The sequence below is a fragment of the Camarhynchus parvulus genome, chromosome 3 (genome assembly GCF_901933205.1).
Source record: "Camarhynchus parvulus chromosome 3, STF_HiC, whole genome shotgun sequence".
NCBI lineage: Eukaryota > Metazoa > Chordata > Aves > Passeriformes > Thraupidae > Camarhynchus > Camarhynchus parvulus.
This window is the reverse complement of record NC_044573.1, coordinates 76,901,529-76,918,423: the sequence shown is the minus strand read 5'-3', so window position 1 is coordinate 76,918,423 and position 16,895 is coordinate 76,901,529. Positions and strand designations below refer to the sequence as shown.

The 16,895-nt window shown below is 38.1% G+C and overlaps 1 protein-coding gene across 4 annotated transcripts in view; it reads left to right on the top strand.

Annotated features, from left to right (window-relative positions):
* The window catches only part of LPIN1 (lipin 1), a 55,352-nt gene extending 41,664 nt beyond the window's left edge, over window positions 1-13,688 (top strand). For 3 of the 4 annotated variants that reach the window (XM_030945970.1, XM_030945971.1, XM_030945969.1), the window contains 6 exons: window positions 2,606-2,754; window positions 3,572-3,658; window positions 5,055-5,207; window positions 7,056-7,170; window positions 9,295-9,398; window positions 10,254-13,688. In XM_030945970.1, coding sequence (XP_030801830.1) covers window positions 2,606-2,754; window positions 3,572-3,658; window positions 5,055-5,207; window positions 7,056-7,170; window positions 9,295-9,398; window positions 10,254-10,413 — 768 coding nt within the window. In that variant the 3' untranslated portion in view covers window positions 10,414-13,688. The remainder of the gene's footprint in view (window positions 1-2,605; window positions 2,755-3,571; window positions 3,659-5,054; window positions 5,208-7,055; window positions 7,171-9,294; window positions 9,399-10,253) is intronic. The other variant, XM_030945972.1, reaches the window with a different exon arrangement.
* The last annotated feature ends 3,207 nt before the right edge of the window (window positions 13,689-16,895 follow it).

Below are 16,895 nucleotides of genomic sequence, written 5' to 3'. Positions count from 1 at the left end.
TTTACTGTTTTTCAGGCTTCAAAGCTTAATTAGCTCTTACATCTTGCATTTAATTCTCTCTCATTATATTTTCCAAAAAAGTCTTTTCCCTTCTCTTTTCTGTATTAAACATGAATGTTGCTCCTTGCAGCAAGTGCTGGGGTTTGGAGGTGGGATGTCATTTAGAAAAATATCAAATTCCAAAGTGTGTATTTGTCAACTGAGTAAGTGTATTGGAACCACATCCTTCCTTGTAGTATGTGAAATGTGTATATGTTGACGGACCTCTCTTCTTTCTCCTTCCTCTGTTTTCCTTTTCTCTCATTTATAGGCAGATAGTCATATTTTGCATGAATACAGTTTTCTGTTAGTAACTTCTGAAAGAGCTGCTTGTGAATTTATAATGAGGCCAGGCTATTGATTTCTTTGTAGCTTATTAATTTCTTTGAAGCCAATTCTCTTCCTCTGTGACAGAGGTGTTTTGGCTAATGATGACAAAACTGTTGCAGTTTTGTGTTCTGTACATTTCAATTTGATCTGGAAAAATGGGCTACTATAGGGAAATGCTTCTTGTCATCTTAGGTAGAGATAATTAATTTTCTGAAGGAAACCCACATGAGGCATACAGCATTTAACAGCCCATCACTCACTGCCTGGATAATTTGTAAGAAATGCATTTTTTCCCAAGAGACAGATGAGACGTGTTGGGTATTTTCTGTTGGAAAGAGAGAGCAGGGGTTACACAAATAAAGTGGGACTTCACAGTTTCAGAAACCTTGCAGAAATTAGCTGATGTTAAAACTACTCTTAAATTGGTTTAAAAGTGGGGGAGATTCACCAGTTACCTATGAGTTTTGCATTCTCACCTCCTTTTCACTTTTTAACTAATTGAAAAGTTGCAATGAAAGATAATGAAGAAAGAGATGCACTGAGTGTTAAATTTCTACAGGTCTTGGGAAAATGAACAGCTAGGTTCCCAAATAGAATCAAATCAGTAGCCTCTTGTCCCACATGTCACTAAGTGGCCCAGGACACAGTGAAGAGCGGCAAAGTAGGAGAGTTAAGGTTGGTTAGTGTAGGCTGAAGGGTAATAGTTCATGTGGTGTGAAGGTCTATTATTGTACAAAAGAGATAAAATAATGTAGAACACAGATCCCCCTAGTAGAGGTCTTAATTAGAGTTTATGAAACTCTTGTTACTTTGTTATTTCTCTCTGCGTATCTATCTGTCTTTCAGAGTGGGAAGTGCCCATAGATGGTCCCCATTCCATCATTTGTTACAGTTTGTGAACATTTGGGGATTTTTTTTTAATTTACCTGACTGTAAAACAGACAGTTTATTTCGTTCTGTTCTATAAACCAATGCCTAAATACACCACACAGGGTAAGCCTCAGTTGTTGTCTTTTAGAATACCTCTAGTGAAAGCAATAAAATTCAGGGTGACCAAATTGGGTTGACTGGTTGGATGGAAGGTGCCCAGCCAAGCCAAGCCACTCTGTAACTCCCCTTCTCAGTGGGATGGGGGAGAGAACATAAGGTGGATAAACAAAGAGAAAAACAAGTATATTCTCCACTTCCCACCAGTGAGGGATGCTCAGCCACTTCCCAGAAAGCAGAGCTTCAGCTGTGGGAGGCAAACATTGTAAAATAACAAATGCCCGTCGTTCCTCTTCCTTTCCTTAACTTTTATGTCTAAGCTGGTGTCATATGGTAGGGAATACCCCTTTGGTTAATTTGGATCATCTGGCCTGGTTGTGTCCCCTCCCAGGATCCTGCCCACCCCCAACCCCTTGATGGGGGAGGAATGTTGGAGAGACAGTGCTGGTGCTGTGCCAGTGCTGCTCAGCAGTGCCCAAAATACCAAACACCTTTCCAGCTGCCAGTGCAAATCACAGCACTGTGACGGCAGCTGTGGGGAAATGAGCTCCAGCTCAGCCAGACCTGTTACAATTTCCACCTCATTCCATACCATTTGTATCACACTCAGGTCCCACATAATTGATGTATCTTCCAACTGTTCCATTGTATTTATTTCTCAAAATCGAAATCCCTCCTTACCCAGATTCAATTTAACTACATTCTTAAACCATCTCTATACCAGACATACATTTCATTAACACTGTCCTATCCTTTCATAGATACATATTACTTTCCCATTCCATGGGCTTCCTCCACCCCTCCACATCCATGATTTGGGCTCCATTATATCAGGTTGGGTGGTCAGGACAGGAGAGCAGCATACCTGATTGTTGACATGACACTGGTCCAGTTCGGGTCGTCATTGCATTTCCCTTGATCCTTGCAAAATTCATTCTTCATCAGTTCATGTCATTGCTGTTACTTTGCTTCCTGCAGCATAAAAATTACACCACAGATCATTTTCTCCCCAAGGTTAAATCTCCCTGAGGCACTTACTGGTTCTCCCTATGCTTCTGAATTACCCCCCAGGTATACCCTGGTCTTCGGGGAAAAAACAATCCCACAAATGGGTTTGACTTTATGGGAGGGGAAATCCATACCAGCTTCCCCAGCCAAATACACCAAGGCAATGCTCATGCGCAGCTTTTACACTGTGTCCATGTCACATGCTTAGTTTGTTGATCTCCTTGCTGATAATGTCTTGCAGAAAAGCTTAAAGCTCAAGAATGGCCCTAATGATGTCACCTTTAGTGTTACAACCCAGTATCAAGGCACTTGCCGCTGTGAAGGAACCATTTACCTATGGAATTGGGATGATAAAGTTGTTATTTCTGATATTGATGGAACAATCACACGGTGAGTTTATGAACAGGGAGAGACTTTATATACAAGGATTTTCCTCTTTAGTTTAAAGGAAAATATAATTAACAAGTGAGTGGGATCTATTTTCTCTGCTATTGGTCTGCCCAGAGTTATTGAATCACTTCACCTGACAATGACAGTGCAAATCCATCCTAAGCCACTGCCCAATATTTCTTCCTCTAAGATGCAAGTTATTCAGGGTGTGGACTTCTTGCTGTGTATCTGTACAGTGCTTTGTCAAGAAAGATGCTCATTTTGCACTATTTGTTATTATAGTGTGCATATTTTTCTATCATATAAAGCCAGAAATACATTGAAGCCAGAATGAATATTTGAAAATAGTTTATACCTGACCAACCCCTGGCTTAATGTGGAGAAGTTAGTTTGAAGTAAGCTAAAATGTGACTTACCTCATACTTTAAATTTCTCATAAATGTCCATTATGGGTAGGTTTGGTTTATTTAGAAAACATTTAACATCAACCTCAAAAATTATGTTTAGCATTGGTGGCCTCTTAAAGGTCTGAGTGATGCTTGTGTGCTGTGACTTCTGTATTACCTTTTGGGGCACAAGCTTATCCATCTTGGGGCACAGGAGTAATTGAAACAAGATGGTCAAGGATGAGCATGTCAGTCTATCTAAAAAAAAAAAAGGGAAATAAACCAGTTCTCTTCTGATGACAGTCAGTTCTTTACAGAATACTTTTTTCCATTTGCAGCTTCCAAGTAAGTTAGTGGGATTTGTGTTAGACTTGACCGTTATTATAAGTATGGGGTTTTTTCAGCTCAGTTATATTGTTTTTCCTATTCAGGTCAGATACATTAGGTCATATTTTGCCAACTCTTGGCAAAGACTGGACACACCAAGGGATTGCGAAGTTGTACCATAAAGTGAGCCAGTGAGTATTCAGTAAATCTGCATGCATCTGTGGCTTGTGTGTATTCATTTGTGTGTAAAAATTTAAATTTCTCTAGGCTTCTCTTAACCTGTAAGGGTGACAATTTTCATCAGTATCTTCTTGCTTTAGTGATGCTTACACAGTGTAAATGTCTCCTGCATGATATGCAGTGCAAAACCTGCTTTGTGACAACGAAAGCAAAAGCCCCCTATCTTTTTTTTGTGAGTTTTTCTTTTATTGCAAGAATGTCAGCTTTTCTTATGTGTTTAAATTACCGTGAATGTGTGAGGAGCCTCTGGTGCACACATCACAACTCTCTTCTTAGTTAGTCTGTTCTGTGTACTAGAGTTATGCTAAGGTTCGTTTACTGCTTTTTGTTTTACATGGATGATGAATTATAAATTATGGATATTGGAATCTGAATTATGCCAGAGACATCTCTCTGCATGTTAGACAAACGTGTTCACAGAAAAGACAGGACAGTCTGGGAATTCACATGCTGAGTTTTATGTATAACCTCTGCATTACATTTGGTGGAAATGTTAGTTAATTTTTTTAATTGCAGTTGTTATTTCTGTGCCTGCCAGCATTATCAGTTGTTAGGGCTTTGATGATCATAAACATAGGGGAAAAATAGATTTGAGTCATGTTGGTTTTCAAATTACTGAGTTAATTATTTCGTGGCTATATTACAGCTGAACACCATAGAAATGCTTAATAGTTAGATCTAATGACCATGCGTGTACTGAATACAGTATTTATTTTATGAAAATTAATTTTTTAATAGGAATTGGGAAGTAAGCTCCTGCAAAGTTGAGCTGATATAAGATAGGATTCTGTTCTAACATGAACAGAATCAAAGGCAACCTGTGACTTACGCCAAAACTTTTTTTTCAGTGTCAGGTTAAAGATTACTTCTCTTACTGTCTTTTGAAGCTCAAGTTGTTCCAGCTTGACAAAATGTGTTATTGCTGGACATCTTTTTTGCAGAGGCCCAAGAGGCAGGAATGCAACTTTTAATACAACAAAGGCCAATGTACCATTGTCTGCTTCATGCCAAATGTTTTCCTCTTTGCAGATATCTTTCCAGTTAATTCTAAGGACAATGGTTCCACCACACAGGGGTGGAAAGATAACCATAAGGAGTTATAAGTCCTGAGAGGAGCAGAGATAAATGAGCCCTCTTCAGGTGTAATCACTAAATGCAGCAGGGCTAGATGGGTTTTAATTACCCAGTTTTCTGGCATAAATGTTTCTACTCTTTTAAAAATAAGTCTGGGTTAAACATACTATTTAACACCCGTGATTTGATTCATGTAAAGGTAAACCCTCAAAATTATTATCTAAACAACTGCTTTATTTTTACAGTAGTTTCTTCTTTTCTATCTCCTCACAGAAATGGATATAAATTTTTGTACTGCTCAGCACGAGCTATTGGAATGGCGGGCATGACCAGAGGATACTTGCACTGGGTCAATGAAAGAGGAACTGTGCTGCCTCAGGGGCCAGTTTTGCTGAGTCCAAGCAGCCTATTCTCAGCTCTTCACAGGTAATGCAATTTTGCTTTTACAGAGAAGGGAGCTAAGGTTGGTGGAGGTTGAATTATCAGCTTTTTTAAATGGGAGAGCTTGAAATAATTAATAATTTAATTATTTTTACATATTGGTACAAAATTTAATTAAGAAGAAATTTTGTTAGAGAAAGACCAAAATTCAGTAGTTACTCAATATCTGGTTTATATCTTAGATGTATATTAAGGCACAGCTGTGTTCACTGTTGACCAGCAGATACTGCTTGGTGACTTGATTTGTTTAACATGGTGTGTTCACATTTAGCTATGGGAGAAATGTGGACATTTTCATAGCAATCGCTCTTGTCCTTATCTGTAAGGTGTTCCAGTTGGCATAAGTATATTTTTGTGGAAGGTTATTTGTTGATGGGTTTTGAAGAAATTCATGTGAAAATGAAATGAACTTTTTATATGCCTGACTGCACTGTGGGATTCTGTGAGGACAATGTTATCTTTCCTAGGTGTTGAATTGTGGTGAGTGAATAATAACAGCACAGATTATGAATATTGTACCTTCTGCCTAATTCAGTGAAGCATGTCAAGTGATTACTGAAAATATTTTAAGCTGTTAAAAGCTGCTGTGACAAGATATATTTCATTAGAGTTTTTAATGGAAGGTTGTTCAGATGATCTCCTGATTGAGTGACATGCTACAGGCTGTCTTACCAGTCACATTCTAAATATAAAAAACCATGGAGGTATTAGAGTGCACTGCTCAGACTGATTAAGTAATAAATGCAGTGAAAGGTAGTTACTGCTATCTTATGCTCCTTGTATCTAGAAATACCTTTAAAACTATACTCCTTTTGGTATCTTGTTTAGACTAAGGAATGCCCATCTTTCAGTGTACACTAATGTAACTGCTGAGGTGTGTGGGCAATAAATTACTTCACTGTTTTATCCATGAATTTAATCCTTGTAGGTTTGAGATCAGGTGTATGTTAGACTGAGGAAAGGTGGTTTTATTCATCTTTTGCACATTCTCAGGCATTGATTTATACATGGATCTGCTGTTCCAAAGGGTTGCTCTACTCCCATGAAGCTCCTGTACTATTCACATCTTCCTTGACATTTGTGTTGGTACTAGGATCTTGGATTCTGAGCTTCTTAAGTGTTTTTGTGTCATGCTGGCATCTTCCTATATTACGGGAACTCCAGACTCTGCCACCGGTTCAGTCTGGTGTTCAGTTCTGTTCAGTCCTCTTGCCAAGAGTTGTTGTTGTGAAAGGGCTTTTGCCCAGAGATGAGATAACTCTTGTGTTCATTAATGAATTCTCTATTCTGCAAGAAGCAGCTGAAGAGAAATACAAGATTCCTTTAGTCCTTAACTTTTGCTAATCGCCAGTGGTGGAGAACCTGACTGTAATTCTGTCTTAACAGGCTGAGGTGCTTCTAGAACATATGGTGATTGCAATCCTTTTAAAAATAAAATTTCAAAAAAAAAGCACCTTAAACAATGAGGGCTAATATAATCTATGAACCATTCTGCAGTTCTCAGGAGGTAGTTTACTTGGTGAGAGTTTATGTCTCATAAGGATTGATTTAGCAGCTACTCCCTGTAATCCACTATCCTTGCTCAGTAGCCATCATTGTAATCTAGGCTTCAATAGAAGTTACCTTGAGAGGATTTATTTACTGTGCCCATTATGTAAGCTTGGGAATACTGTTCTGTTTTCATGGGCAATCTGACTTCTAAAAGATTTATTGTAGAAGGTTGGATGCTATGCAGTAGTATCTAGCCAGGTGAAAATGTTGAATAAAGAAGATAAAATGGTTTGTGGTGTATTTCATGTGTACTTATTCAGCTTCCCTTTTTTATCTTTTCAGGGAGGTCATAGAAAAGAAACCAGAAAAATTTAAAGTTCAGTGTTTGACAGACATCAAGAATTTGTTTTATCCTAACACAGAGCCCTTTTATGCTGCTTTTGGAAACAGACCTGCTGTAAGTAATAGCTAAATTTATTTCTATTGCAGAGAACAGAAATATTGCTGTTATTTCATGGTTCTGTTGTATTAGAGCCTAGAAGCTTTAAATGAGAATTAGGCACATTTTATTAGGCTGTGTACCAAAAAAAGTATTAAGGTTCTTCCTCAAAAATACCATGGTGTAGGATTCAGAGATGGAAGAGCAGCAAAGTAACTAGGTTATATCTGCATAAATTAGCAGTTAAGCTTGTGTAGAAACAGTGATCTCATTTTAATCCACGCAGATACAGTGGCAGTGAGGTAACTGGGCAGACAGAAAATATTCCAGATTAATATTGGTGAGACTTACACTTCTCTAAGTACACTCAAATAACCTTGAATGTCCCATTGAAGTCAAAAGGTTCTACTTTGTATGGAAAGTGATATATTGGACATAGAAAAGGATGGAAAGTGGTATATTAGACATAGAAAAGGGAAGACAGATCTGTCACCTGTAGGAAGACTGGATATTTGGGCTATTGAAAGCTCCTATCCTGGACCAAAGAATGCTGTTAAGCATCTAGAGGAGGGAAAAGTCTCATGGGCTTGGGCTGAGGGGGACCCTGGCATGTAATTACCCCTTCTTTAAAAGCATTATGTAGAGCTTACAGAGGTCCTCACTATCCCATTGCTGTATTGAACTGTTATATTATAGGCAGCTTAGTTTCTATTATCAAGGCACCTTTAAACATACGATTATGAAATAACATTTTAAAAACTTCTGTGATGTTGTATTATGGATAACTACCTCTAGTTCCATTTTTTTGAACCTCAGGGAAACATGCATTAAAATAATGATTTTATGTCAATAGTATTTCAAGCAAAACAGTAAGTTACTGTTTCTAAAGTAATTACTGGTAGCTCACTCCCATGCTGGCTGCCAGCGTGCAGGCTTCAGGTGTGCAATGTGTCACGGGTTTTGTATAGCTCAGGATCATAGCTTTCTCAGTTTTCTGCTCTGGGTTTTCTGTTGTTTTTCTGTTTTGGTTTTTTTTGGAAGTTGTTTTTTTGTTGTTGTTGTTTTGTTATGTTTTTGGTTTTGATTGTTTTTTCCAAGAACAAACTCAGGGAAATTTCTGTACACATGAGTGTTACAGGTGTAGACAGTGTTTGGACTGCCATGATGCTAAATTCTTGAAGTGACTGCTCTTCGCTTTTGTTCAGTTACTTAATTTTTTTGAACAGTCTTTACAATATAGAAATAATAATAAACTTTGTGGTTTCATTAACATTTCAGTTTTTCATCATCTTGGCTTTTGAAACCATGATTTATGTTAGCAAAAACTGCTGGAAATTGTGAAAAAAAAATTGGAAATTGTTTTTGCTCTGATCTTCTGGGAGATATTTTCAACTTTGGTTTTGTCAAGTTTTTCTTCAGAGCAGATCAAAACTTACTCATTGTTTTCTTTAACAACCTGAATTTCGTAGAAGACATTCTTAATTCTGACTTCTAATTGTACTTCCCATAGTTGTATCTGCATTACCTGCTGTGGCTCACTGCTGCTGTTTTGGCATATATTTCTTGCTTTCCCTTCTTTATCCCTTGTTCTGACATGTAGTATGCCATATGAATATGCCACAAATCTGAACTCAAGAGCTAAGTGATGGCTTTAGTGTAGATGTATTTGTTATGAATTTTGTGACCTTGCCCTTAAAAAATAATTCCTGTTTTATGTGTCAGTTACATTTTAACCTCTGTACACTGTTGTAACATACTTGGTACAATGCACACAGGACATTAAATATTCTCTGAAAGAAAAATGAAGGTGTTAATGTGCTCTTACACCAAATGTCATTAGTTCTTTACTGAATGTTATTATTGTGTCAAGGGAAGTTACTGAAAAAAATGAACACTATTTTGATTAACAGTTTAAACTGAAGTGGCAGACTTCTTATCTAGCAGGAAATTGTCTGTTTCATGAACATTTCATTAGATTGACCTCATTTGTAACATAATGGAGAATTTCAGGCACACAATAACTAGGTGAATTTAGTACCAGTTCTGTGTAAATATGTTCTTTTGTGTAATATATTACAGCAAGATTACACATGATTTTGCAAAGGCAGAATAATGATTTTTCTTCTTTTTTATTCTTTTTAGGATGTTTATTCATACAAACAAGTGGGGGTTTCTTTAAACAGGATATTTACAGTTAACCCCAAAGGAGAACTTATACAAGAGCATGCAAAGACAAACATCTCATCGTAAGTAATCTCTTATCCCTAACACTTCACAGACTAAATTCATTTGCTCTAACCTATGACTTAAATTGCCCAAAGATCCATTCAATTTTAGTAATTAAAGATTTTTTAGAATACTTCAAACAAAACAAAAAAGATTTAGATTAAAATACAGACTTTCCATTTCCCTTCAGTTAAACTGACAAAAATAATTTTTTTATATTTAGTATAATAAATTCCATCTACTTTATTCATGTGAAAGATTATAAGTGGATTATTTAATCTGCATAAAAATGAGACTCACTAGTTTGCTGATGCCATCTGCCTTTTCCTGGCCTTTTCAAAATTTCCTTTTCCTGGATCTCCTATCTAGAAGAGCCAGAAAACAAAATCTGAAGAGAGGGTCAAGTGCTTCCAGAAAGATGCTTAGGCACTGGTAACCCCTAGCACTGGAATGGCTTTTAGTAATGTTAAATGTTGGTGTCCTTAATTGAAGGGCAGCCATATGTGCATAAAATATGAATAATCAGTTGAGCAGGGAGCTGCTTGAGCCAAGCTGGACAGAAATGGAGAAGCAATGTGGTGCTTGAATATTTTAGCAGATGATCTATGTGTAAAATGGCATCTGTTTCTCACTTAGGTAAGTATCATTTGTTAGAATGAACGGATTAGAATGAATTTCTTATCCTAACTGTGAATCCTTTATGGAAGCTGGGCACCAAAATTAAATTTAGTTTTATTCCTTTGAGGAGGGTCTCTTGTCCATTTTGTCTGTTTGTAAATGTAGTCATGCCTTAGTGGTTGGGATGTTTAAAAAGTTCAAAATAAACAAGATCTGAAATGGTTCAGCATTCTATTTTTTTTTTTTTCATTTTCCAGCTATGTCAGACTCTGTGAAGTGGTAGATCACATTTTCCCTTTGCTGAAAAGAAGTCATTCTTCAGACTTCCCTTGTTCTGACACCTACAGCCAGTTCACCTACTGGAGAGAACCTCTGCCACCTTTTGAAACTCAGGATGTACATCCAGCCTCATCTTAACCACGTCTCCAAATTGTTGGTCTCACCTCAAAGAATGGGTTGGTTTGTGTTGAAAGGACACCACTTGGCTTTTGCTGTTGACAGTTCAGTTGGAATCTGTGAAGTTGTGAGCATTGTACTCTTCTGTTGTGAGCAAACTTAGGAATGCTTTTTCATACTTAGTTAGGTTTCCAGACAAGAGGAGTCTTGTTGGGAATAGGAGTTGCTTTTCTAGGTCCTCTCCCAGCTCCTCAAAATTTGCCACGCACTTTCATTATATAAGGTCAGTTAAAAGTGCAGTGATGTTGGGGTTGCAGGTAAACATGCCATGAGGTTGTAAGTGATTCCACATCTGTTCTGCATCACTGAAGCCATCTTCCATCCTGTCAGACTCCTTGCCAGTAAGGGAGCTGAAGGTGCTCACCATTCCTGACATTATCTGGTGACACAGACAGGGATTACAATATGTATATCAAAATCCTTCTCTCGGAAGGAGCAAATGATTCCTCCTCTCTTCTCTTGCTTGACCAACAACTGTTTGTTTAAGAGTTAATTACTGGTCTAGGTCCTCAGCAGATGTAAATCAGTGTAGCTGTCAAAACCAGTTGAGCTGTGTTTGATTCATTCCAGCCTGTTTTGACATGGGACACTTCTGAGGAAATAAATTATATGTATTCTAAATAGAAAGTAAATGAAATAGGATGGCCAGATTCTTCCAGTCTTTCTCAGTTTGAGAACTATCATACTTCAGGAGTAGCTTTTTGGATCAAGGTGGAAGATACAGGCCACTGTGGATAGTGCTCACCTTACTGAAGTGGGTGATTTTCAGTAAACACATCTTTCCCACACACAGTGTGCTGAGGTTGAAGATTTTTTACTGAGCCAAAAATAGTAAGGATTTTATCAAAATGGAATAGTTTTGTTTGAAATATTATTTTGGTTAAAATGTGAATTTTGATGCTGGTGAATGACGCATCTCAGGTTTTTACTGTATGGATTTTTTTGCTTTGTTTTGTATCATAAAGAATGGATACTTTTAGTGCAATTTACTCTCCTTTAAGATAATGAAATCTCTTTTTTGTTTTCTTTTTTTTTCCATATTTATCCAGACACAAGCTGTAGATATTGCTTTTGGCAGCCTTAAGACTGAACTGTGTGCACTAAAAGCAATACTGTGGATCAGTTGATAACATTTTCCAAATGGTCTGCCTTTACACAATGTGGTACTTAAAATATGGACTCCAAGTCCCCACATGCCAAATGATTTCAAATATGTTGTAGATAGGAAAGAAATTTTTTTTCCTTTTGGAATATACTGAAAAGTCTAATTTTTCTCTGAAATGCTGAAAATGGCATCATGGGCTTCTATGTACATTGTATTTCAGTATGACTACACTGGGGGTTCACAAGCTGTGGTCTCTGCCAGCTTGTGATCTGAGATTATGGTAAGTTTTGCAGCTGCTTTGTAGTGTTTTCACTGAAGAGTTTAATAACAGGAAGGCAGAGTGGTCCAGGAGACAATTTAAGATGTGATTATGGTTGTTTATCAGCCAGAAATTTGGAAATGGCTGCTCTGTATCACATTTCTTTTGTAACAACAAATTCTGGTTTTGCATGTCAAGAGTGATAGCAGTGTAGATAGGATGGTAACTCTCTGGTAGGGGTTTTCTAAGTTTTACTACTGAAGACTTTATCTGGGTTCTAAGTGGGTCAATTTATGATTTCTCTGTGCCTTCAGTAGTAATGAGAACATATGCAATGCTTTACATAGCTGCAGTGTGCAATGGAGAGCCCTCCCTAAGTCTTCCTTTCACATGAACATTGCTACTTCAGGAAAGGTAAATATCTGCTTTGGACATACCAGGATTAGACACAAAGAGGAAGAAATGTGTGTTTGACATTTGTTTGACAAGTGTTTGACAACCCAGAACTGATTGTGTTCTCTTGAAAGTTTAAAGAAAATGCAAATATATTTTTACTTCAAGGTGTAAGAAATACAGGGTGGATTTTCTGAAAGACAATCAGTGGGGATTGCAGATTGCCAGACTGAGATGGTTGCATCTCTAAATATGGCCACACTTTCCTTTAATTATGTGTTAATACTTGTCATTAATGATTGAATAAATGGACAGATGTACTAGCTGCATCCTATTTAAATTCAGTTTTGGTAAAGGCCTATTTCAAGCCATTTATTATATAAAATATATAAAATAAAACTAACTGTTCTCTTCGGTGAGAGGCTTTCAGTTTTGTGGTTTTTATCCTTAATAGTAGTTAAACTCTATTTTCCCAAGATGGTACACACAGCAACTCCCACCAGAAAAGATGGTCCCTGAAAGTTTTCCACAATTAAAGCCTGTGTTATATTTATTTATAACTTAATAAATGGGCAATCTAGGGTTGTTTCTTGCCTTTAGTATTTGAAACAAAATGATAATGTGAATAAGGAACTGTTTTAATTGTCAGATTGCGGCCACAGTGCAGTGCTGGTACACGTAACCCTGAGGTGCTGCAGAATCTGTCCCAGAGATTTTCAAGGTTTGGTTAAACAGGGTTATGGCTGGCTTGATCTAGTGCTGGTATCCATCTGCTTTAAGGCTGAAGTTGGACTGCATGACCTCCAGGGGTCCCTTCTGACCAACTTTTCTGTGATTCTGTGACATTCAGAGCCTTGCTTCTGAGTTGCTGCATCCCCCTTTGTATCTGAAATTGAAATATAGCTGAACACTGTTAGGAATGTGTGTTGCTGTAACTTTTATCACATTTACTGACAAAAAAGACACATGAAAATCAAGGGTTTGACCTGCTAGAAACATCACCATACTTTTCCAGAACGTATAAAACATTTTGATTTGGTAGCTGAATAATTTTAGCATAATATTTAAGCTGCTTTGTTAATTCGTGTACCAGAAAAAGATATTAAAAAATGCTACTCTTTCTGTGAAAGAAAAAAATCAACCTTGCTTGCAGTGTAATGCTGGTTTTTGTTACAGAAAGAATATGTTAACATAAGTATGCAGACACATTAAATCACAGTATATTCTATTCATACAATACACAGAAACTAGAATATGCAGCAGTGAGGAGTGACTAATGTTTATTTTCTTGATGCTGATGACCACACCACTCTAGCTGGGTCATGGGAGGGAAAGAATGTTGTACTTGTGACATTAGTTATGCTGAACATAAAATGTTACTACTGTAATTTGGGGAAGGAGGAGAAAGAGATATTGGATATTTTTTATTTGTAGATATGGTTTGTTATTATTTGAAAGCCTATTTATATACAGTGTTTACTCTGTATATGTATGTGCTACTGCAGTGATGAAAATCGTTTTAACACTTCATTTTGATCTGCTGAATGCAATAAGAATAGAAATATATATTGTAATAAAGGCAAAAATAAATTTTTTCCTGACTTTCCTATTTTTCTGTGTTCTTTGATAATGGCAGAGTGCTTTTGCAGAACTGCTGAACATGTAAAGCAAGGCTTTTGTATCTCCAGTCTCCACTGCCTGTTTCTCACTGGGGCTATCCAGTGTATCTTATATTATTTTTGCTGTTCAGCTGCAATGTTTTACCCAGAGCCTTTTAAATCTGAAAGAGTTTACTGAGGGAGATGGGGCCAGGATCTGGGCCCTGGCTGTTTTGGGACATGGGAACAGCACCTTGGAGCCAAGAGCAACCAGACGGGAACTGGAGCAAATTGGAGCAGTCAGGAATCCTACCCCAGAATTTTTGAATCTTCCTTTTGTCTAATTCCTAGTGTGACCTAAGCAAAAGCTGTCCATCTGTTTTGAATGGGGATGCTGTCATCCATCCATGGCAGTGAGACCAGATTGCCTGTTTGTGGGGCTTCTCTTTGACATAGGCCATCCTGCTGGGGGAAAGCCAATAACCTTTTTTCCTCCTGTTCCTGAGAACACAGTGGTGCCTTTTGCTCCCCTGCCAGGTTTGCTGAGCAGCCTCACTGCAGTGCAGTGATACTGCCAGGCCTGTGAGTGCTGGTATGGAAACAAAGATGTTTGGGGTTGATAAGGCTCTGCGGCATCTCAAGTTCTCTGTTAAGAATACAAGAGCAGCTGTATTTGGGCAGCCTGCAGTCACTGCTTCTTCAGTGTTCTCTATCTTCTGTATGTCTCTGCCTTGTATAAACATTTACCCTGGAGCTCTGGAGACAGACTTTGAAATGAAGGTACCCTTTTAATTAAAAGTCAGAGAAACAGTGCTTTTGCATCAGCAAACCAGACTTTATAAGGATGCTGTCATTGCTCCTGGAAGATCCCATTGACACTAAAGATACAGTAGTCTGGGGGAGGAAGCTCCTTAGGAGCAAAGAACATAAAGTTGTTGGGGAAGGGGGGGGGCATCTTTTGATGCCATAGGAAAGGTAGGGAATATTTCCTGAATGCTACATTTTCATCCTTATAAATAACCTTAATTCAATATGCATTGCATGTGCCATCAAGTACCTCAGGATAGTTCATTGCCAGAGTCAGAAGATGGTTGATGCTAAGAGCTAGTGCCTAAAAATACCACTAGTGTAACTTGCAGCTCTTTTATGAATGCATGAAAAGGTGAAGTCTGAGGGTTGCTCTTAGTTTTCTTTGTTTTGTGTTTATTTTTTTTCTTTCTTTTCATAACACTCCAGCAAAGTACACTGGTGAAGGGAATATACTCACTGTGCCATGACCTCAGGTAGTCTCACTCTTATGCTTGCAGTAAAATACAGCCCCTCATTGTGTTTAGTAGCATTTTGGAAATATGCAATCAAAGGGCTACTTGTAAATGGGAGCCGAGACGGTGCTGAGGAATTACAGCTGTTGGATGCTGTGGGAAGAGACCTTCATTGAGACCTTTCCAGCTATTGGGAAGTGAGGGAGAAAAATAAAGGTAAAATGAGAATTAAGTTTTTTCCTAAGGGGAACTAGAGAAAGGGAACAAAACCAGAACAAGTGGCTAAAAAGCACTTTCTTGTTCCTAACCCTGTGCTGACCCTGGGTGGTGCTGGGTCAGGCACTGAGCTCTGCCTTGTGCCCCCTAAGAGCACAGCCTGAGATCCTGTGTGTCTGTGCTGCACAGAAGACATCAGAAGGCCCTTTTGGCTTCATTTGCCAGACAGAAGAGAATAACATTGAACAAAAGGAATTCTATGCTCAAGTGTCCAAGGAGTACTGCTAACAGCAAAACAAAGTTGCAATTACAGCTAAATTTTAAGCTTATGTAAGGACTAGGGATTCTTTATTATTTTTTCATGAACTTGGGAAACAAAGCTTTCACCTGCACTATCTGCACCTCAGTGCTACCATGCATGTATCCTGTTAATACAGCTTGCTTCAGTGAATAAATACAGACATCATCATTTTCCAGCCTATTTTAGCAAGTGTTTAACTCATCCCTCCCTGAGCTGAAACTTATGTATATTCTTAAACACTTTGCTGGATTAAGCCAACTAATTCCAAGAAAACTGTGTACTGGAGAGATAGAGTTTCTGAGCTGAAGAATTGATCTGACTTTACTAATGGTTACCCTTGGACCGGTTTTTAGCCTCCAGCACTGTCAGGTGTTCTGCCTACTGCCAGCAATCTATTTATTGATACAGGAAATCCATTTTGCCTTGCCTTGCTTTTAATGAGTTTTGCAAGCAAGTGGCCCCCTTCCTGTGACTCATTCTGTGTTTTCTGAGCAGGAGATTGTGGTTTTAAGTTTCACATTGGAAAGTAACCGCTATGTCTGCTTTCCTTGTCTGCTGGAATCTCAACAAGAGGAATACATTTTGGAACAAAGAAATGTAAATGGAGTAGAACAGTTCATGTTTCTTTGCAAAATTGTATAAACATCCTTCTTTTCAGGACAGTTAAAAACACTAGTGAAAACTGAAAATAAGTCAAGTTTTAAAATAACAGCTTTATCTTAGAACGTTACTGTTAACTCAGGCAAGAAAAGATATTTCCCCTGCTATCTCAGTATGTGCTGGCCCTTCAAGTTATAGGCAATAAATATTCAAAAATTAAACAGTCGAGGTCTTTCTCTAATCTTACTGACACAGGATCAGCTCCATTAGCATCTGGATGGTTGCTCAGATATGCACAGCTATGATTGCAGTCTGAAGTCTGAATAGGGAGTGCTACAGATTTCCATCCAATTCAGGATCCCTTTCATCCCTTCAGAATATTGGAGGCAAAGAGGTAGGAGATGTGAACGTATTTGTTTTTGACTTTTGCCAAAATATGGTGGCGGAAGAAGAGAATTCTCAGCAGGCTTAGACCGTTGGCAGTGAAAACTCAGATTTACGTTAAAACCAGCCATAAATACATCAAAACCAATGACCAGGACAGTTTCCATTCCCCATTGCTAGATACAACTATTTATATTTCAAGCTCGTGGCTGTCTGTGCAGATAAATTGCTGCCCAGTAAAGGGTAGGGATCCTTTTAGGCACCCGCACCAACGGGCTCTCTTGGCCGCTGTCCAGCTGCCTGCCTGCACACAGGGGACTGCACA